The following is a 22,438-nucleotide window of genomic DNA, read 5'->3' on the forward strand; positions in this document are numbered from 1 at the left end:
CCATCACCCTACCCAAGCCATCCAGCTAGACAGGGACCAAGATGCTCAAGCCACTGAAGCTGCACGATGGAAACCAGCTCCGCTGGCTGAAGACTTCCAGAGCTGCACCCAAAGGGGTTATAAAAGGCAGGCCACAGACATTGATCTCGGCAGGGAGGAGGAGACGACGGCCAAGATACAATGGAGGAACAGACAAACGCACACACCCGGCTCCAGAGCTGCTGCCCAGCTGGTAAATGTTACTGGAGTCAGAAAACCCCTCTCCCGCTGGAAGGCAACCAGCAGGAGCCAGCCAGCCGTGCTGGGCACACTGGCCGCTACCCACAGGGTGTCCCTGGCACTGCTACCAAGAACAGCCACCTCCCTGTTGGGGATCTCCTTGGACTGTTGGTGGCGTGTCCCAGGCTGGCTCCCCATTTGGCACAGCTTTGTGCCAGGATTTACTCCCAGCTTGCTCCACAACCAGCTCCCTGCCCAGCACTCACTGGGGTCTTCTCTGACCAACCCCACCACGTAGCCCTGGTGCCCATCTCATGCCAGCACCACCCAATGCAATGCCAAAGGAGTTGGTTGACTGCCATCCAACGACAAAAGCACTCATTTGTGCCAGAGCCAACCTTCCCTTCATGCATCTCCAGTGGAGTCAGGGTCGAAAGGCTGCAGTCCAAGAGAGGAAGCCAACTTTCTTTTGCCATTTTGCTAGAAAACACCCCACAAATGCTCGAGCACTCTTGTAACAGCACTAGCTGGGGAGACCTCACCACCAGCCCGGCCTCCTTCCAGCAGAGGTTTGCCTGCTGCCTCCATCAGACCAGAGCTTTCCCACCTCAAGCATCATTTTATCCTCCCTCTAGCTGAAGAAAGCTTTGAGATATTATCAGGTAGATAAGCTCAAGCTGAGGATAACAGAGCCTGTGGAGGAACTGTCAGAGCCCCCAAGATAGCAAGTAGAAAAGATTTCCACCCTACTATAAAAAAGCAACGTTAAAAATCATAGTAATCATCAGGTCAGATCTCCAGTCATCATGACACTCTAATCCATTCATGTATCGATGCAACCAGTGCAAAGGCCCTTTCCTGAGGTCTCACAAAACATGGGAGCACTGGGAAATGCTCTCTCCTCTCATTGAGTGTTGCCTCAGCTTCTCCTGGTCCATAGACAAGATACTACCCAAGCTGACCTGAGCTCTGTTCCTCGCTCTGCCACTGAGGGTGAGAGGCAGGTGATGCCCACAGCCAGTGCCTCAGCTTCCATGCATGGGAAATGGAGATAAAGACAACGTCATTTGTTGTAAAGTGCTTTGAAACTTGCCAGTGAGGAGCACCAAGCAACTGCTTGGGCTCCTTGCAGTCACCAGCCTGACCTGGACTCGTGTGAGCAAGGGGATGCCTCCAGAGATGGGAACAGGAGGTGCTGGGTGCAGCTGGAGAGCAGCGGGTGCAGTGGCCAGAGTCTCTTTGCAGCTGGGGACTTTAGCAGCTAGCCTGTGAAGAGCTCTTCCAGACATGCACAACCATGCTTTCCACAGGCTAACAATTTGACCAAATCCGTGTTGATTTCCACCAGGAATGCACCAACCCTGCCAAATTTCAAACCTTTTTTCCAAAGCGCAGAGGCACCAGAAGTCCTCAAACAAAGAGACAGGAGGGAAAAAAAATAAAAAATGGCAAAGCTACCATTTCCCCCCAATCTTCTGCTGAAACTTGGCAGGGTGGGGTGGGGGGTGGGCGGTGAGGAGGGGAGAGTGAAAGTTCAGCCTGAGGCAGAGTGAGCATGGAAAAATCCAGCCCAAACAGTTAAAGTCTGGCAAAGGTATAAGCAAACAAACTTCCGCTGGAAAGTGTTAGACAGCCTTAACAACAGACGTCTGCTGGCTCCATCTGCAACCAGCACGTCGGGTGAGAGGTGTCCTCCTCGCCCCTCCATGGCAGCACGCGAGGATGACTTCGCTGCAGCACAGAAGAGCAAGGGCGGCAGGGGCCAATGGCTGCAGGGGGCCCTGGAGGTGGGAGGTGGCAGCATGAGGTGAGAGGAGACCACTCCGACCCCAGCACCTCAGAGATGTCTCAAAGCACTTAGGAGATTCCTGTTCACATTGTTACACAGAGCAGGACCTTCAAGCCAGACCTAAATAGCTTGGGCTCCTCCATCACCAAGAGGCTGTGAAACATCTCACAGAGTTGGTGGCCCCAACCCAAGGTGGGTGCTGGTGTCTCCTTCCTCCCCCTCACTGTGCCCTGAACAGTGAGAGATGGGGCCAGACGTCCTCACTCTCCTGAGACACTCTCATCATCCAGTGAAGCTCCTCACCTTGCCTCTCCTGGCTGTGCACTGCAAGACAGCTTCCTCAGGACCAAGATGCCCATGGACCTGGAAAGCCACTCCAGGTACCCACTGCATCCTGGCACACGCTGGCCTGGGACGCCACACCTTGTCCCTCATGTTAACACGGGCTGGCTCAGGCTGCAGTCACACCTTCCACTCTACTGTGCCAACAAGCCCTCAGCCCAGAGGGTTTCTCTCCTCCATTACCCCCGATTTTTCTGGTGACAGACCAAATAGTGTGGCGTGACACAGACACAGAAGCTAGCAAGCGTGATCCCCAGGTGAAGTGTGGGAGCGGGACAAGGCAGGCAGATTTAACTCTTACCTCTGTCACAGACCACATGGGTGACCTTGAGCAGGTCACTAAAGCCAAGGTGCTGCAATGGGGTGCCCACCATCCCCACCAAGACCCGGGAGAGCAGCAGTTACGGCAGCATGGTCCCAGCATAGTCCAGGGACAGCCTTGTCTGTCTGCTGGCGTTTCTACCCAGGGTGAAGAGCAACTGCTCAGGCAGCAGATACCTCCTCCACGGCACAGCAGGAGGATGAGATGAGTGTGCTGGTGCATGAGAAAGGCAGCCTTGGGTCCCTGTGTGATACAGCATCCCGCTCCTGACCTGCCTGCATCGTCAGGACAGAAAACGGCCGCAGAAACTTCATGAGTTCACGTGAAGTTCACCCGAGTGGAGCTCTGCTCCATAAGCAGAACTGCTTTTCTGCCTGCCACGAGCCTTCCAGAGCTTGTGACCAGGGCAGAGCAGGGCCACGAAACCGCTGGGAGGATGAGACCTCTTGGCAGCATCAGCATTCCACCTGCACAGAAAGCAGGCAAGCACTCCACTGGGTTGTCCACCCCACGGAGCTCCAAGAACATGCTCATGGCTGAGGTTCACTCAGACACCCCCTTGGCCAGGCAGCAAGACACCACGTGTAGACAAGGAAAGCAGGAGCATTAGCCAAATGTCACACCAGCCTATCTGTGTCCAGAAGCAGCCTCCTTGCTTCCCAGCACTTGGCCCACTGCTCTGCAGGATTTCGGTGCACAGAGGAACCCTGCACAGCTCTCCTAACGCAAGCACCTGCCCGGCGCGGGGCACAGCAGGACTTGGCTCCGAGCTGCCCCCGAAGCCCGGCAGCGCTGGCAGCCCGGCTTGCGGCAGGGAGGCTGAGCGGGAGGTGGGCTGGCTGCCCACGAGGGGCACGGGGCAGTGGCAAGGCACCTTGGCAGTGTCTTGGCACGTGTTAGACCTCAGACGACCTGCTTATTCACCAGCAGACGCATGCTTCACCCGGCCTCACTTTCTGACGAGGTCCAGAAGCAGAGCAGTCCCTCCCAGCAGCAGAAACACAGCCAAGCCCCACCGGGCTGCCCCTGCCCTCGGGGCTGCTCCTGGCCACAAGCAGCAGGGGCTGCCCCCCTGGTGGCTGTCCCCTTCAAGGCTTGGTCTCCTGACATAGCCAGGCCTGTAGAAAGGCTGAAGGCTCTACCACACAGCAGGAACGAGCACCCTCTGTGACCCCCAGCGCACAGTGACATTTAAACCCAAAAGAATTTGTTTTTAAGACATTACCTGCCTGGACCTCCCCAGACCTAGAAAAAGTTGTCTGCCCACCTCTGCTCCTGCCACTGCCTCTGACCAGAATAACTACCACCTCTTCCCCAGCAAAGATGCTGATGAAGGAGAACACCATTTGAGGAGGGGAGGAAAAAGGACTGACTTTTAGCATCTGCTTCCTGGGCAGAGTAAGTTCCAGCCACCTGGGGTGCCACACGTGGCACAGACACCTTCATCTTGGTGCTCTTCGCTGAAGTGGTAACATAAACTAACAGCTCCAGGTGGGGATCCCAAGCTTACAAACCCTAACAATAAAGCTCGACCTGTTAGCTCCGAGCTCAGAGCCAGCCCCCATCATGTCCCTGGGGGTGGGGGAATGGGTTTGCCAGCAGAAGACCCCCGTTACCAAGAGTACTGATGCAACAGCCAGCTCCTTCAGCAGGAGATCTCAAAGCTCTTGAGAGAACAGGTCAGTGTTTCTATGCTGCTTTTAAAGAGTGAGAAACCGAGGCACAAACAGAGGCAGAGGAGGAGCCTGAGGGTGGAGAGGAGAAACAAGGCTGCAGGAAGAGCTGAGTAACCACACTGCCAGATCTACCTGCAGTCCCTGCCACCTCAGAGGCTGCAACAGCTACGCACTCAGAAACCTGTAGGATTTGCACAGGGAACATCAACTCAACCAGCCACAGCATCCCACCAAAGGGGATGATGGCTCCTCTTGGGGCAGTGGGCCACAGCTGATCCTGATAGCGCCAAGAAGAGATGTTTCTTGGAGCTCTGCTCAGCTCAGCAGCTGCTCTGGTGGCCATGCTTAACAAATGCTACCACATAATGCTGTACGTTCATGTCTCAAAGCTCCGAAACAACATCTTTTCACAGCAGACCATCAGTAAGGAGCCTGCCCTGACTTTAGGCAGGAGAGATTTGCCTCCCAGCTGCTAACTGGTGAGCCCTCACAGGCTCATTGGGACAACTGTTGGATGGAAACCAGACTCTGAGCAGACCGGGAGGGGGCTCAGGTGAACCTCCGCACCATGGGCAGAATGAAGACCATGTGCAGTCTCACAACGATGCTGGTGGCTGCTGCCAAGTGTCCAGTTCCACTTTGGACAAAGCAAGGCATGAACCTTGTCTTTTCCTGGCCCCCAAAACTGGAACTTTAATCTCATCTGCACCATTTTGCACTGCCCACATAGAAAAACCTCCTCCACACTGCCCAACAGCTCTTTGTGGTGGAAGATCTTCATCTGATTGCAACCCTCCCTGTTCACAGTGCAAATAAAGGCAAGGAAGGCCAAGTGGGATGAGGGGAGGAATGCCCCTGGGGAGTGAGCTACTGCAGGACACACTGGAGTATATGGACAAATATGGGAGGAAATCTGGAAGTGAGGACCAGAGGGGAACATATCTCCTCCCTGAGCTCCATTAGGCATGAGGCTCAGCAGATGCGAAGCTCACTTTGGCTCATAGGTCTCTGAGAAGCAAGCAAGCCAGCAGAAGAAAGGTGGGTAAGAGGGATGGGTGTGAAGCAAAGAGATGGGGAAGAGTGAGTGTGCAGGCAGTAGGAAAAACTCAAGCAAAGAGGGAAAGAGATCCCATCACCCCCGAGGACCTGTTCCTTGGTGTCCTGAGTGTCCTGGGCTGACTCCTACCTCCAGTTTGTCCTCCCTGCTGAGCGCTGCCCATCCTGGCAGCATCCAAGTCAGTAGGTCCAACATTGACCTGGCACTGAGAAGCGCTCTCCAGGAAGATAAACAGGAGTTTTCTCAAGGTCTGGCAGGCAGAAGCATCTCAGCCAGTAGGAAACTATCTAAGAGCAGAGAAAACCCACGCAACAGGGACTACCACTGTTTAAGGGACAAGGGAGGATCAAAAGTACTCAAATACCTTGCAAGTGCCAGCTGTCAGGACTATCTGGAAATGTTGATGCTTCTGTGTCTCCCGACCCCAGTGTCCCCAGCAGCATCAGTAGCAAGGCCGGCGATCCCTTCTGCTCCCAGGAAGAAGCTGTCCCCAGGGCTGGGGGAGGTGCAGGCTGGCAGCGTGGGGGCTGGGGCAGACTGCCTGCCTTGCTGGGGCTGCTCCAGACACACAACTTGTCAGTACTGCCCTCCCCTGGGTGCAGATCGGCTCACCGAGAAGCCAGGTTCAAAGCTGGCAGGTCCTGCTAGCGGTAGAAACCAGAACTATTATTGCTATCCCTACTGAAAGAAATATATGGAGATACTTCTTGTGTGCTGGCTAAGAGGGCTGGGAGAGCAAGGACCCTCCAAATCCAGTGTATGGGAATACCAGCTGGTGTGGAGGACCCATGGCCCCTTCAGGAAGGGCTTGACTCACACTGAGATTCAGACATTCATGAGGCTTCCCTTTCATACCAAGGACTGTGGCATCTCTGCACTTTACCCCAGCACAACCGTAGGGCTTGGGCTGCCTGCTGTACAAATCCAGGCAACGGGCACCTGGGCATGGACACAGCCATGAAGAAGAACCTGTGGAGATCCTGCAGGATGAAGAGTATCTTCCACATTCCTCAGCAGGGACCAAGGCATCCACCCTGCTTTGCAGATCCAGGCCATGGGAAGTGGAATAGAGATGGCGAGAATAAACCAAAACAAATCAGGCAAATGGACTATTTGAGAGAAATCAAACTGTGCTCAGGATAATGGAAATGCTGCACTGGAAAATAAACTTACTGGGGTTTGGAGATATCAGCTACCAGCAGAGGGAAGTGGCCAGAATAACACATCAGCACGATATTTTAAATTTGTCTTTTAAATAAATGACATTTGCCTCCTGTGCTATCAGTGAGGAAGGGATCTAGCTGAGGGCTCTCATCCCAGACAGGGAGAACCTGGAAATCAGTCTTCTCTGAACATTTTCCTTCCATCACTTTCTCAGAAGGCTCAATTTTTCCTGCTGGAGTGACATGAGAAACAAATGCAGATGGGACTGCTGGAGCCTGTGGCAGCAGGTCCCAACACTGCACACAGAGAGGATCAGGCCCTTGGTCTTCTCCCAGCCTCTCCAGCCTCATCGTAATTGCAAGCCAAGTTGCCTCTCTGCAGACAAGGAGAGAACCTGGGCTGATGGAGGCTTGTGGCATCAGGAGGGGAGGCACAAGTCTCACACAGACCGTACAGACTTGGATAGTCCCTGACTTCCCCCACGCTGCCCTCTTCCCCCCACTGCGCCCATGGGACGGGTGCTCCCAGCTCACTGCCAGTGCTGCGGGGCAGCAGAAGTGGAGCTGCACAGACCCCAGCTCCTCTGCCGTTGCAAGCCCTATCTGGGCTAAGGACCAGCTGCAGCAAGCATGCTGGTATCACCACGAGCAGCAGTTGCCCTTGAGCCCCTCTCTGTTTGCAGGCAGTGAGGATAAAAGGCAATTTTCCACAAATAAATTATTCCTTTCAAATGCTTTCCTAAAGGCAACCCCAACTTTCAGGGAGATATTTTGCAGGCTCACTCCTCCCCATCCCCATCAGTGAGTCCCTCACAGTCACTGGTGAGTCACCGTCCCACCAGCTCGGGGCGGGTGAGCTCCTGCTCTCCCCACACACCAGACGCACTGACTGTGGCCATCCCCAGCATGCCAGGGGTAAAGCCAAGCTCTTGGACCACATTGCCCCATGTGTAGTTTATCATCAAAAGCTCTGGAGCTCCCTAAGCGTTGTCCAACTTGTCCACGGAGAGGTGTCGTGGGAGGGTGGGGGGATGGCAGCACCAGGAGCATGCAGCTAAGCCCCCACCCTGCCCTGGTACAGGAGGGTCTCCTTGTTCACTGGGGCTGCAGCTCCACTTGCCCGCATTTATCGCCTGTAAACCAACTTCTGAATGGCCTGCTGGTGGCAACGTCCATCTGCCATGCCAGGGGGAAGCTCAGGTTGCCTGGAGCCCTTGGGCAAGGGGCCCTGCTGTGGGCTGGCTCCCTGGGCAGCTGGGACACCCCAGCAGACCACAGCGCGGTGTGGAAGTCCAGCTCCCATACAGCTAATTCAATAAGTCACAGATACCATGACTTCATAAGGCAGAGAGGCTCCACAGCTATTAGGGGAATTGGGAGCAGGGGGAGGAGGAGCTGAAATGGAGAAGGGATGGAGACGGGGAGGGTGGAGAGGGGGAAGCTAAGACAAGCAGCAGAACAAAACATCCCATAAATCATGAGGAGCTGCTGAAATACCAGAACAAATGACCCCATAGCTTGGCCATTGTTCCCGAGTGAGGGCTTAAAGCGCTCCCAGTCGAGACAAAGCGCCTCGCGTTTCGTTTCAACACCATGCTGGCCCATCCAGGACCTGTGCTCAGCACAACCGAACTGGGGGCGGCTGTGTTTCAGCCCGGACCGATGGCTGGGACTAGTGGAATGGGGGAGGTGAAGCTCTCGGCGAGGCAGGCTGCCCCACACCACAGCCGGTGCAGACACGGTGCCCACATCTCAGTCTGCCCAGAGCATCCCTTTGCTTCCAGATGCCCACACACATCCCAGGTGCTGGCACTCCTCCTCTTCCGCTGAAAGGCCCAGGGACTGGTTGTCCTTCTTATTTTCCCTTGCTGAGGCTAAAAGCTTCCTTGGCTGGGAAAAAGAAGGGGCTCCAAGCCTCCTTTTGGACATGCAGGTTAAGTTAGGAGTAAGACAGCTTGGGGAGGGCTGTGAAACCCAGAGGAGCTCTGAGCCCTCTATCTTTACAGTGCTGCTCCTCCTGACCTCCCAAAAAGTTGCCGACAATTCACTTTGTGCTGGTTCCCCCTGGCACACAAGTGACTGTCAGGCAAAGAGTCCTGGGGAAAGCACTATACAACCGTAGACTGCTATGATGGAAACAGCCCAAGCCTCTTGTCGAGCTCTGCAAGCAGCAGCCCGACAGTGCACTGGCTCAGGAACAGTCAGACAGATCAGCCGGCAGCTCAGCGCATCCCTCGGGCTCTGCAGCCCCCTGGGACCATGGCACTTGTGTACCAGAGGGCGAGGAGCCTGCCTGTGGACAAGTCATCCTCACTGCCTGCCCACATCAGCTGGCAGCAGCCGTGGAAGAAGGCTGAGCAGTGCCAGGCACCTCCACGGCATGGATTTCATCCCCCAGCACAGCAATTTAGGGATAATTTCCACACCACACGAGACCACTTAAACCCAAAGAGGAAATTCTCTTACATCACAAAATTTTAAATAACTTTCATGAAAACACTTCTGTTAAAAAATTTTTGCTTTACAACCAACTCAAAACATGGGGCAGAGAACAGCCCCAGAGCTGCACGTGCCACCTCTGCCAGCCCCATGGTGCCAGTGAGGTTCCCACACTCGGCAGCTGCGACTTCTGCCTTCCTGGCACCACCACTGCAGAAGGACACCCGCCAGCTGTCACATCCAGCCCTGGTGCTGGGACGTCATGGGAAAACCAGTCTGCACCTTCCCATCTGGGCAAGGATGGTCGGCACTGGGGGCTGCGGAGCAGGCAGGTCTCCGCACATCCCTCTCTTCGGCATAGGAGAAGCAAAGAGCTGAGATTCTGCAGCGTGCCAGGGGTCAGGCAGCAAAACAAGATGCAGGCAGGACTGAACCCAAGCCGGCTGCCTGCCTCTAACCACTAGACAACATGCTCCTGCCAGCGCTGCTTCAACAGCTCGTGGTGGGCAGCCAACGAGCAAAACTGAGATAATGGGATGGGGGAAGTGAGGAATGTACTACATTTTTCCTGAGCCACCATGGGAATATGCTATTCTGACCATGGATCGCAGGGAGGCTGTCCGACATGAAAAACTCAAGGAGTCCAAGTAGAAAAGGCAGCAAGTAGAAGTAAACAATCAAGAAGAAAACAGAGAGAAAATCAGGGTGAACAAGAGGTGAGTATGGGGAAAGGAGCGCGGCAGGGAAAGTAAGCAGAGGAACAGATGGGAGAAGGAAAACCAGACTGAGAGGTAGGAAAGGAAAAAGTAGAGACAAATGGATGCCAGGAAGACAAACCTACCAGGGCTGGAACTGCCGATGAGCACCAGAGCTGGAAGGATGCAAGAGGGGGACAGAGGTTCCCAGGCTCCACAGGCACAAGAGTAAAGCAGCGGAGAGCAGTCTTTTAGTGGATTAGGACTCACTCAAGAGGGAAGATAAGCGTGGATTATTTCTCAGGTGACACGCACATGAGGAGAGGGGGCTCTCTTTGCCTCAGTTCACCCTAACTGGGGAGAAAAGGGATTGCTGGTGTTTCAGGGTTGCTGTAAGGACAGCAGGTCTCCACAGGAGCTGCCAGCTTTCATCTTCATTCCCAACAGCAGAAGGTGGCGAGCTTCAAATAAAGAGTGCTTTTGTCTCGCACACCTTCATGCTATTTAGGCTTTGGAGCTAGATTAGTATCACAGACTAGCAGAGAGCAGAGCTTTAATAAATCAGACCCCAAATCCTTCCTTGCCTCAGTTACCAGTTTTTGCCTCATTTGGAGCTGAAGCGGCCTCGATGCCCTGTGAGACACAGCATGCACCGTCCGGCAAAGAGGAGGAGGAAGGAATCAGCAAACCTAAATAAAACCAGACATGAGCAGCCCCAGGGTTTCTGCCCCAAGCTTGGGAAAGCCTGGCACTACCCCGCTCCCTGCGGTGCTTCTCTCTGGGCACCTCCAGGCAGCAAGACACCGGCTCACAGGGGCAATGGGCTGAGGTGGTACGGCACATTCATGGGCCCTAACACTGGGGACTTTGTGGTGCTGGCTTTAAAAAAAAATAGCCTAAAAAAAGCCTAATAATGAAGTATTTATTTCAGTAAACAACATATGAATGAAAGAAGTGTTTTCTCAATACTTCACTTTTTCCCTGCCTTCCCTCCCTTCCCCCCTGCAATTTTTTTTAATAAGTGGAACTAACGAGGCTTCGCTCACTGACGGCCGAGTTGGGGAGCAGGACCGTGCTCTGCTTGCCTGGTGCAGCACATAAACACGTGCCGTGCAAATAAAGCCTGCCTTGTGCCCGGAGAGAAACGCAACCCACGAGCATGTCCCACCCGGCAAGCAGGGCAGATGTGCTCAGACGGATGCATGGACTGCGAGACCTGTGACAGGAGCAGCCCTGCGCCTTCAGGTAAGCAGCGCGGGACACTCAGCACCTTCTTTATTGTGGCAGTGAATAACTGCACCTCCTGGCCCACAGAGGTGCCACTGCCTGGTGACCCTGCCCCAAAGGGCTTCAAGGTCCCCAGCAATGGGGAGAAGGGCCAAGGGGAGGTGAAAGGGTCTGTTGTCCCCATCCTACCTGGCAGCGCTCAGTGCGGGGGACACAGTGTCAGGCAGATCCTGCGGTGCTGTACAGCTCTTCCTCTTCTACCTCAGCTTCATCCAGCCCTACCTGAGCACCTGAACAACTGGGAATTCTGGAAAACTAGCTCAGCTTGCCCTGCATGGGAATGAGAGGTAAGGATGCTTTCCACTATGGCAGAGACACGAGGGGCTGGATTAACAGTGCCTTGGTAGGAATTTTGGGCAGAAAATGCTAAATGCTGCTCTGGACTGACACCCAGCTTTTCAAAGCAACAGGCACTGATGATGTTTTGCTTATAATCTCTATCTCCTCCTTGGCAACAGGTAACAGCAGGTCCAGGAGCCCTGGCTTGGCTTCAAGCCTTGGGATTTAGATGGGCAGGATTCTCAGAAGCCACTGATTTGGGAAAACACAGTCCATCACTTTTCTATCCCCCTCCTACCTGCATGGGATGAACTGAACCCGCCATCATACGCAGTGTGAATGTTCATCTTCTGCACAGAGGCAGGTAAAATAATGCAGTGGTGACCTTGGTTTAAGCTTATAAATACATACAGATTTGATGCACGTAGATATTTGCTCTGAAAGCCAAATTAGGCATCTGTACATAAGCCATGCTTTCTGTTGGCCACAGTGCCCAGCAGCCTTGCCTGCAGCCCAGGACCTCCCATGCAAGGTGCAGGGCGAGCAGGGGCAGCAAGACCCATGGCTCCAGAGGCCCTTCTCCTTTGTGCAGCAGCCCGGGGACACTTATCCTGCTATAGTGATCACAGATCCCTGACGACGTACAGGGGATGCAGAGAAATGATGTTTGACACCAGGGAGAAGGCCACATGCCCCCTTTGCAGGAGACAGCTGCAGAAGAGGCTGGTGCTTGCATGGGAAAAGCCTCCAAGTGCCTCCCCAGGCAAGCGTGCATGTGTGAACCAGGCGCATGCACCGCTGGCACGCGTGAAAGCCTGCCTGCAGCATGCCCGTGCTGCCGGGGAGGCAGTGCTCCATGCCCCGTGCACAAGTGCCCCCACCACTCTCTGAAAATCAGGCTGTGTGCATGTAAAAGCCCATTAAATACCTGCACTGCAACACTGCAGCTAGCACAGCCCTTAGCTGTCTGCTGAACCACGGCAGCAGCACCGGGGAGAGGATCAACAAGCGCACTGAGATGGGCAGGGAGCAGGTGGTGGGCAGGGTCCTCCCCCTGCTGCTGCCCGCCTGGCTACTTGTCACTGCAACCCACCGGGTCACCCCTCCTCTGTGCCTGGCCAGTGAGTGCCGGCGAGCCCCAGCACCCTGGCCCACCCAAGCTGGCTGCCAGGTCGGGCATCTGCCCCAGCACAGGACACCTCCAGCCATAGATAAATCCCACGACTGCAGGGCAGTCATCTTCCTGCCAGCCAGACCAGCCATGCCATGCCCCTGAGGAACAATGACATCAGGTCCTTCTCTTTCAGGCCTCATGCTTTCCAGCTTGATCTCCGGTGCAATGGCACGTGGCAAACTGAAGGCAAAGGCCATTCCTGCCCACCCAGAGCTCAGCTCCAAGCTGGCTTACAAACCCCCTATAAACCAGCATCATCTACCGCTGCTGTGGAGTCACTGCTCTACAAGGTGCTTTGCAAAATAATACAAGATAGATGGTTTCCCCCAGGAAAATGTTACAGATTGAGTGAAAATGTACCACAAATACACCTTTACACTGCAGGGCTAAAACGGGGTCTGGGGGCTTCAGAGAGACATTGAAAGGGAGAAAAGAGATTCACTGACTTCTCTGACTTCTTTATTATGAATAAAGAGAAACACTGTTTTTAGTGGGTTCTTTGCTTGTGTTCCTATTCGGTATATCACAAATTCACATGTTTGTCTGTTTACAAGATTTACAGCAATTGCAGAACAGCTTTCCTGATGACATCGTTTCGGCAAAGGGAAGAAAGTTGTGCAACTGGAGAAGAAAGCTATCTGTCACCAAATAGCTTAAATTCTTTGTCTGGCCTCATTAATACCTAGTTAGCTTTGATGCCTAACTAACCTCACAGATAGAGGAAGCCTTTGAGGAGGACTCTGCAACCTCACACTGAAGTGTTAGAACATACAATAAAAGCCAGAAAGATCTCCAAAAAAAGCAGGGAAAATGAGAACCAAGCTTGACATTCTTGCAGTTTCTAAGCATTTCTTTTCTTCTCTCTTTTTTTTTTTTTTAAAAAAATAAAAGTTTTACCCTCCTTTACCCATCTAAGGAAACAGAAAGCAATGCAATTTCCAGTTCTTTTAAATATCCTTAGCAGGTCACCTCTAACGCTGGGAGGGTTGACTGTGATCTGCTTCCAAGGCTGTTGCATCAGAGCTTAGAAACCCAGGATAAATTACTCCGTGCTCCAGCAAGGACTGCAGTTTGAGCCTGTGCTCCACACGAGGGGCCCCACAGGCACCACCGCAGCAGCAGCAGCAGCATCGGGGAAGGAAGGAACACTGCATCACTCCAGCATGGGCAAACGGGGCTGCCTGGTGGGTGGCTTGTGCTGGGACCACCCCAAACCCTCACACCACTCACCCCGGGTACAGCACTAGCAGGGAGCCCCTGAAGCTCCCAGTGCCACCATGCTGGCTGCGGCCATCTCGCTGCAGCTCTGGGCTCTGGTTTATCCAACAGAGGTGCACTGGGCAGTGAGGGGCCGCGGGATGCCTCCTCCACCAGCTCCTATAAGGAGCACAAGGTGGGGAGGGAAGGGAAGGGGAGAGGAGAAGCTGGCAGTGGGGGCTGCCAGAGGCTGTGCACTCATGTGCCCCAGCCCAGCAGACACGCACATCCACATCCCACATGAACCCTGAAAGACCCCCATGGCTCAGTTTGTGGGGTCTCCTTCAGCTGCCCCAAGGAAGGAGCCACCTGGGGCTCCCTGCTGCTCCCTGTACTGGGGCAAGGGGGGATGTTTTGGTTTGATGTCCTGCGAGAGCTCCTGCAGAGAGAGGGGTTTGGAGGGGTGTTGCTTGGGCAGGGACAGAGTGGCAGCAGTGGGGACAGGGGACAGCAGTGGGGCTGGAGAGGCACAAGCTCCTTTCCCCCAGCTTTGTCCTGCGGCTCTTACCATTCAATGCTCAGAGACCTGGGCCGGAAGGCAGACAGCTCAGCCGAGGCATACTCAGCTTTCCTTCTCTTCTCCTGCTTCTGCTTAACTGACAAGCGGTGGGCAAACCTAGAGAGGCTGCTTTCCGACCTGGGGAAGGGGAGAGGAAAGGCATTAATGTCATTGAAGCACCCCAGCTCCCAGGAGCAGGTCCACGGCACAAAGCCAGGTGAAGCTCGGAGCTGAACGGAGGGGGCTGCTGGGTGGCCAGCAGCGCCAGGACAGGATAGCACCAGCCTCAGGGGGAAGAAGCAGGGCTGCAGCAGATTTAGCATCACTTCAGCAGGCCAGGATCAGCACGGGTCTGTGGTGTGCTATTAGCAAAACCAAAGCTGCAAGCCTGGCAGGCTGGGAGCACTGGGTCTTGCTCCCCACTGCGACAAAATCACCTCCCTAGGTTGTATGCTCCTGCCCAAATGCCAGCTGGTGACGGCCAATGCTACAGAAACGCCGGCTGCTTCTGCTTCTTGCAGTACCTGAGAGGGGTCCGGCAGCTGGGGAAGCATCAGTGGACAAAATCAAAGCAGGCCTCTTCTACCGCTGCACACTCCTTCCAAGAAACCCCAGAGCCCCTGTGGCCTCCCAGCTGGGGCCTTCAAACACTGGGCACAGCTTTCCTGAGGTGGGCTGGTATGGAAATCAGCCCACGACAGAGATGTTTCAGAGGAGGAAACAGAAATATTTGTGAGCAAATTGGTTCAGCTGCAAGATGTGTCTGCACAAAGAAAGCCCCTTCCTGCTGGGCAGGATGCTCCAGCATCACTGTCAGTCCCTGGGACCCAGAAGAAAAGCATCCCCAGGCTCCGGGGTCATGCTGCACACCCACCTCCACCCCAGCTCTCTCCGTAAAAGAACTGCTGTCCCAAGGCACAACCACACCATCTCCAAACTCAGGGGCAATGCAGAAAGCTGGCCCTGAGATTTGCTTGGGAGGTGCCTGCCCTGCAGAGACCTGCAGCCCTCTGCCTTCCCCTGCAGCACACAGAGACCCTGGTGTTGGCTGTGCCAAGGGCCAGCACCTCTGGCTTGCAGCTGAACACAGCGCATCAACCTGTCCCTGCTGCCAATTCACCAGGAGTGATGAGGGAGGAGCAGATGGGGAGCTGGGACACCCAGCTTGGGCATACGACCAGGCTGGTGGCACTGGTGCTGTCTGCCAGCCCTGCCACACACGCTGGCACAGCCACTGCCTCTCCTCCTCCTTTGGTCCTGCACTAGCAGGACCAGCTCCTCCTGCTCAGCTGGCTCCAGGCTAAGAAGGGAAGGGGAAGAGTGATTTGACAGAGGTCCTGGGGGATGAGGGACAGACCTGGGGGGAGACTTTGAACCTACACACATTGTTAAAGCCAGTCCTCCCCTCCTCTTGATTCCTGAACAGCTCCAACAAAACAAAATACCTCCAAGAAAAGAAAGAAAAAAAGAAGGTATTTCTCAGAAATGAGAGCTCCCTGCCTTTCCTCACAATAATTATGCAACCGCGACCAGCTAACCGTTTTTTTCCTGATACATTTTAAACACAGACATCTTCAATTCATTAACTCTGGTTATTGATTTATTTTTCAGCTTATGAATTGCTGTTGCTGGGGACGGGGTGGAGACAGCTTTCTGGAGAAGGCTCTCGTTTCTCCAATCACCGCTGGGAAAGAGCCGCTCAGACCTTCCAGGGTCATTCTTTACATTCTTGAGAAGAAATACTACTTTGATGTAAAGGATGAGGTTTGCCTTAAAAGAAACCCAACAATAACCCCAAACCCCAGCTTTCCCCTGATCACAGCCAGAGGAAGAGGTGTTTAAAGAGGAGCGACCCAGGTGCCTTATGAAAGCCCATCGAGCAGAGCCCTGTGCTACCACCATCCCTGCCACCTCGCCTCTCCCTTGATCTGGTGTCAAAGCTCAGCTGCAATGAATAGGATCCCAATTTAGAGAGGCATGGGCATTGACCACAGCAGCCCCCGGTGTGATGTGGACCTTGGGGCGAGCAGGGCTTGGGGCTGACGCAGGGATGGGGATGGGTGGTGGGACTGGATGCTGCTGGCTTCCTATAGCATCTCCTCGGTGGCATTTGACTGTTCCCGCTGTGGCAGTCCTAGGCTGCCCAGCATTCCACCTCTCCAGGAGAGGCTCCGGCCTCCCTGCAGGGGTGAGGGCTCCATCCCCAGCTGCCAGGATGCTGGAGGTGTTGATCTTATAAGATATTTGGGGACTGCCTGGAGAACACTGTCCTGTTTGCTGTGCTCCCTGATCCCCACCATGCTCCCTGTGCCATTACAGCCACCCCTCCCAAATTGGTCCCCAGCCAGGATGGGGGGCTGGGAAATCCCAAACCACCTGCATAGATGCAAGAAGGCAGCTGCCCCCTGCAACAAACAAGTGCCTGTCATGCCGGTACATGCCTCCTGCGATCAGCACCACCAGGACAATTGCACGCCCAGGAGGTTTACCTGGACGCATTCACTGCTCCAGGCAGGGAAGAAGCAGCCACTGGATAGAGCCAACAGCATCCACCAAGAGCTGGCAGGGGGAAAACAGGGTGACACACCAGCAGGGCTGGGAACGAAGAAGCGAAGAAGCGTTAGTCTCTGGCAGCAGGGTGTGCTGGTGGGGGTGGAGCCACCTGGGTGCTCTGGGACATGTGGCCTTGCCTTGACTCCCCCGGTGGCACGGATCGGCATCGAAGAGGAAGGCGCAGGGAGAAAGGCGATGCTCTCTGGCTCAGGGCAGGTGCTGCCTAGATCTGCCCAACCCGGGGCGGACAAGCAAGGCCACATATAAGCCAAAAGGTGACCAAGAGTCTTGACATGTATGCTGCTTTCACCCCCCAGACCAACTTTCCAACCCACCAGTCACCCAGCTGGTTCACCCACCACCTCCAGCTGCTCACAGCCAGGTTAAAGGAGATGGCTGTGACTGCTCTGATGGGCTGGTACATCCTCCTTGAGAGCTGTCAGCAATTCATCCATCACTGAGCAATGAACAAACATCCTCTCACCTCTGCCAGACCCAAAAGCTCCAGCAGAAGCATCACTAATTAGAAAGCCAGGAGCACGTTACATATCATCTGGCTATTTATACAGTGCTGCTTTACATAAACTGTACTGCAGAAGAGGGAATGAATCATACCTGCTCTGCCATGGCTGCACTCAGGCAAATGCAACCCAACGCCAACAGCCACCTCTGCCCCTCTCCCCTTGCCCCACCGAGGTCCTGCTTGTGGGTCAGCTTCCCTGAGCTCCTGGTGCTGGGGCTGCTCTGGTCCCCTGGGGCTGGGGTGCTCCCAGAGTCAGGATGCTTCCACAGCCATGCTGGGCACTGTGCCTGGGGTCTGTGCTCTGTGGGACAGCAGCAGCGAGTTGGGAAGGGGATGCAGCTGGAACCATACTTTTCCTTCCCAGGGCTTTCCAAACAGTAATAGATGCCTCTGTCCCTTGAGAAAGACCAATGTTAGGGATCTTAAGGTAGAGGCAGGGAAACTGAGGCACAGAGAGGCTGTGTGAGCAAGGCAGGTTCCCTGTGGCTGTCAGCATCCATCCTTCTGTGCAGTTCACTGATGGACAAGATTTTCGTGCCTTCTCCCATCGGTACCAGCATACTTAGCACCACAAGTGTCAATCTAGGGAATAGGCAGCCCCAGAGAGCCACTGCTGCCTTGAGCCTACTTCATTCCAGCCATGGGACAGGGACAAGGCCAGCACCACTCCCCCAGCCCTGCCTGGAGTGCGCATGGTCCAGCCTGGGCAGGATTTGGGGTGACCTGCCTACCCCACAATAAGAAGCAGCATCTCTGCAGCAACTTGGTGGACCCAGCCTGCTGCACCAGCACCTGCCAGGGCTCCCCGGTGGTCCCCGCACGCTGCCAAGGAGCCAAGGGACACACGGGAAAAACCATCAATTGAAACATCAACCGCAGCACTGGGAAGAATTGTCTCCTGACAACCAGAGAAGGTTGTTCAGCTACTGTGCTGTATCATAAATCACACCTCTATGATTTGCCATCTGTCAGCCAGATTACACATGTTCAGAGTCCCATGTCAGCGTTTAAGTCAGAACACAGCATCTTTTTCCCAGAAATAATTGGCCCTGGAGATACTTGCAGCAATACCCATTCTCAGCTCTTCCCTCCAAACCTCCCAGCAGAGCAGAGCTGGCATTGCTGGGGAGGCAGGAACACCGCTGTTGGTGGGGCATGGGGATGCAAAGCCTGCACGTGACATCTCCCCCATAAATCCACTGCTTCGTGCGCATGCGGGGGTGGCAGGACCCGGTGCGGCAAATACACCCCTGGCATCAGCCACAGCACCCACCCCTCGCCACAGGCATGGAACAAGCAGGGGCAGCCAGAGGCAGATGCTGCTGCTGAAGGGAGATGGGGACATTGCTGTCCCTAGCCTGGTCTGTGCTGATGGCCTCCCAGGGTGTTGAACCAGGATGAGCAGAGGGTGCCCAGAGCAGCACTCAGACCCTCGCTGCTGGCACAGCCCAGCCCGGGCAAGGCTCAGCCCAGGGCACAGCTTCCACGCCAGCTGTGCTGCCCAAACATGCCATGTAACACCAGCCTGATGCCCATCTCTTCACCAGGCATGTTTTCTGGCGGTCTGACCCCAGCATGAGTGACTGCTGAAGCCCCCGCTTGCTGAGGAATGCAGGCAGAGCAGAGACACCGTGGCTGGCAGTCTGGCCCCATGCTGCCTGTGGCTCAGCCAGCTCACTGGGCCATCACAGGACGCAGCATCCCAACACAAAAATCTGCTCAGCTGCCCTTTCAGATGAGGACAAGGGTCTGAAGCACCGCCCTCCACCCCCTCGCTGGCCAGGCAGGCGGATGAGCAATGACATTTCCCAAAGCTGACTTAGTACAGAAATACACAGGGGCTCAATTCATCCCTCCAGCCTCACCAGCCGTGCACAGGCACGAATCCAGCCGGGGGTTTGCAATGCCTCACCACTGCGTCCCCCACGCCATGCCACAATTGGAAAGCAACGACAAGCAAAATCCTCATCTCCTTGGCTCTGCAGCCCTCCCTCTCCCCTGTGGTGGCTTTTGGAGAGACATCGCGGGCTGCCTCTACAAAAAGCAGCGCATTTCAGTGGTTTGCAGCCGTCAGAGCGAGCGTGTGGCTGCAGAAACCCGGGTGCTTGTGCAGCACCTCACCCAGCTGCCGGCACTGCAAGACCTGGCCGTGCATGGCCGGAGCTGCAGGCAGACCGTGGTCCATGCAGTACAGCTGCACTGTGCCACAGGTGTGGGATGAGCGAGGTCATGAGGCAGGGCTGGTGCGGGCACCGGCATGGGACTGGCAGCACTGGCAATGCTCCTGCTCCATTAACATGCCCAGCCAAAGCTGTCACCACCGCACAGGCACAAGCTATCCATCCCACAGAGATGGAGATATCTTAGCACAGGCAGGAATAACTCCCACTTGTTGCACTCCCTAGCCCGAGACTCAGGAGCCAGCACGTGCTTGTACGTGGTTCTGATCTAACCCAGCTCCTGGCTGGCAGCTGCCAGACTCTTGAATCAAGCACAGGCAAGCAAAAGTCCTGGGACAAGCCATGCGGTGGCTGTGGGCAGCCCAGGCACTTGGCAGCAGCCAAGCAAGCAGCATTTTCAGCAGGTCCTCCCTTTGAGAACAGTCACTGCAAAACCAGCTTTCAAGTTGGGCTTATCCCCACAGGCATCCCAGCTGCAGCCTGATCTTGCGAAGCTGGACCTGCCACGGGGCGAGCGGGGCTGGGAGCGGGCAAAGCTCTCTGAGCTCCCTGCAGCTGTGGGGCTTGGCTCCCCTGAGATTTTTATTTGCACAGGTGCAGTTAGAATAAAACAGAGGAAAAACAATTGAAGCTGGGAAGGTGCCTCCCACCCAAGCAGGCAGCAGTCTTTTAGGAGACAGAGGCTTCGGAAAGGGAACGTGCACACTGCACACATGCAGCCAGCCTCCGGGCAAGTGTCAACCGTGAATGCCGCTCCGGCAAACCTGCTCACCGGCCCGCTGCAGTGGTGCGCTACGGGCACAGAGCCCACCGACAGTGGCTGCAGCCGTGAGCGTGTCCTCAAAGCAGCAGCCGGGGACAGGACCCCCAGTGAACCAGGCACAGTTGCAGTGTGCCGTGCTGTGCCATGCCGTGCTGAGGAAAGATGCCCAGGAGCCACGCGAGCGATGCTCACTCACCTGCACAGCCTCTGCTCCCTTCCCTCTGGGCTCCGCTGATTGCCCGCCGATGGAGGAGCAGCTCATCTGAGAGTGGCTTTTTGGGAGAGTCCCTGTCCCCTCGATTCACACAACCACAGGCACGCTCCCATCCCGAGTGGGATCCCCTTCTCCCACTGAGCTGCCCGACCTCCTCATCCACCACCTCCGCTTTGCTCACCCATCACCTCAGGTTTCTCGCTCGCTCTGTGCTTGGCTCTTTTTTTTCTTTTCTTTTTTTTTTTTTTTTTTCCTCTCAATCTTGTTTCTATAGAAACGAGATTAGCAGAGGGGGAAATAAAACAGCCCCATGTGACTCAGATTCCGACACTGAAGAATCTCCCGGCCGTGCTCGCTGGGGCTTTACATAACCACGAGTCTGTGCGGGCTTGGCTGGGGGGACCAGGCTGGGCCGGGGGGACTGGGCTCGGGTGGAGGGACTAGGCTTGACCAAAGGGACCAGGCTTGGATGGCGGAACCAGGCTCACATGAGAGGGACTGGGCTTGAATGAAAGGGGCCACACTGAGCTGTGAAGGGACTACCAGGCAGAAGGCAGCAATGCCTCAAGCTCACCTCTGCCGGCTTTGGGCTTTCTGCGGCACTCCTGATGCAACAACATGCCACCAAACCCCACGGGCATCCCCAGAGGATGCTGCAAGCCCCTGCCATCCTGCATGGCCCTGCTTCGTCATCTGTTCCTATTGAGAAGGGGAGGAAGCAGAGGCAGTGATGTTGAAAACTGCCCTGACTCCCACCAAAACTTTTGGGGTCCCCAGGTGAGCTTTGGAGGAGGAAGCTCCAAGAGCCCCTCCTGCTGCTAGTCTGCCCTGCCCCTGCCCTCATCACTCAGGAAAGTGGTTTTGGCCACTGTTCTCTGATCTCCCTGGGCTCATGGGTGACAAGGCAGGGAACCTGGTGAGCTGCACACAGCCACATACTCCACTCTCCTCACATTCCTCCTCCTCAGTCTCCTAAATCCTTGAGCAACGTCCAGGCTTGGGGCGCACAAGCCATGGACAGAGCTCTTCTACCACTATTTTGGTTTGCCAGGTGACCGGCACAGGACACTGCCCACAGGGACTTCCCAAGCCCAAACGGGTGCTGCACACCTTAGCTCCATGTGAGTGCTGGGGGGGAAGCACTGGGGACCCCCTGACCATAGCCTGTCCTCAATGTGCTGTTCCCTTAGCGCAAGGACAGATGCTGACGGCACGTGGCCACCACTGCCTGCAAAGGCTGCCCAGCCAAGGCTTCTGCTGATGAACATCCCATGTATGGGATGCTGCTCTTCTGCTGCACTTCTGGGGGCTTACCTCCTACTCCCCAGATGCTGCCCAGGGCTGGAAATGGGAAGCTTGGGTGATCTCCTGACAAAATGCAACGGTTCAACACAAACAGAAGTGAGGTGCCTTCCCCAGGGCACCGGCACAGGAGCTCAGCTGGGCTCTCACTCCCTGTGGCAGGGCAGCAGATAGCATCTCGGCAGGTTTAGTTCCTCACCCGAAGGGCAGGGCATTGGCTCTGTGCAGGGAGAGGAACTCACCCACAGTTTCTCCAAGTCCCTGGGTTTCCTTTGGGACTTCAGCATCCCACTTCTTGGGCTGACTCAGCCGTGATTAGTTTGTGAGATCTGATGCTGTTACAGCCTCAGGTCTGCCTGCGGGTTATTACATTAGGAAATCTCTGCCCCTGCCCAGAGCACAGCAGCTCTGAACAGCACATCAGTGGAACACATGCTCGTTTACCTCCCTGAGGAGCTCAGGACAGATTAGACAGTGCAACAGAGTAGCTGTGGGCAGCCACAGTTGGAGCAAGTGATGAGTTCAGGCATATCTACCCAACCAAACTTCTCCATCTGTTATGACACAGGCTTGTGAGCTTTGTGATGTGCCAAGGGTGGGTGACACTGCAGAGAAGTCAAGGGCTTTTGCACTACTACGGGGATGAGCTCTGTGAGTGTGCTGGCTCACCCACCTGACAAGGATGAGTCTCAAGAGCTAAACCAG

The 22,438-nt window shown here is 55.2% G+C and overlaps 1 protein-coding gene across 1 annotated transcript in view; it reads right to left on the bottom strand.

The window, feature by feature from the left end:
• Positions 1-22,438, bottom strand: part of LOC102057076 (ankyrin repeat and fibronectin type-III domain-containing protein 1-like) — a 209,029-nt gene that overhangs the window by 26,992 nt on the left and 159,599 nt on the right. Inside the window, exon 5 of the mRNA XM_027810164.2 lies at positions 14,208-14,336. Coding sequence (XP_027665965.2) covers positions 14,208-14,336 — 129 coding nt within the window. The remainder of the gene's footprint in view (positions 1-14,207; positions 14,337-22,438) is intronic.

This window comes from Falco cherrug, chromosome 4 (genome assembly GCF_023634085.1).
Source record: "Falco cherrug isolate bFalChe1 chromosome 4, bFalChe1.pri, whole genome shotgun sequence".
NCBI lineage: Eukaryota > Metazoa > Chordata > Aves > Falconiformes > Falconidae > Falco > Falco cherrug.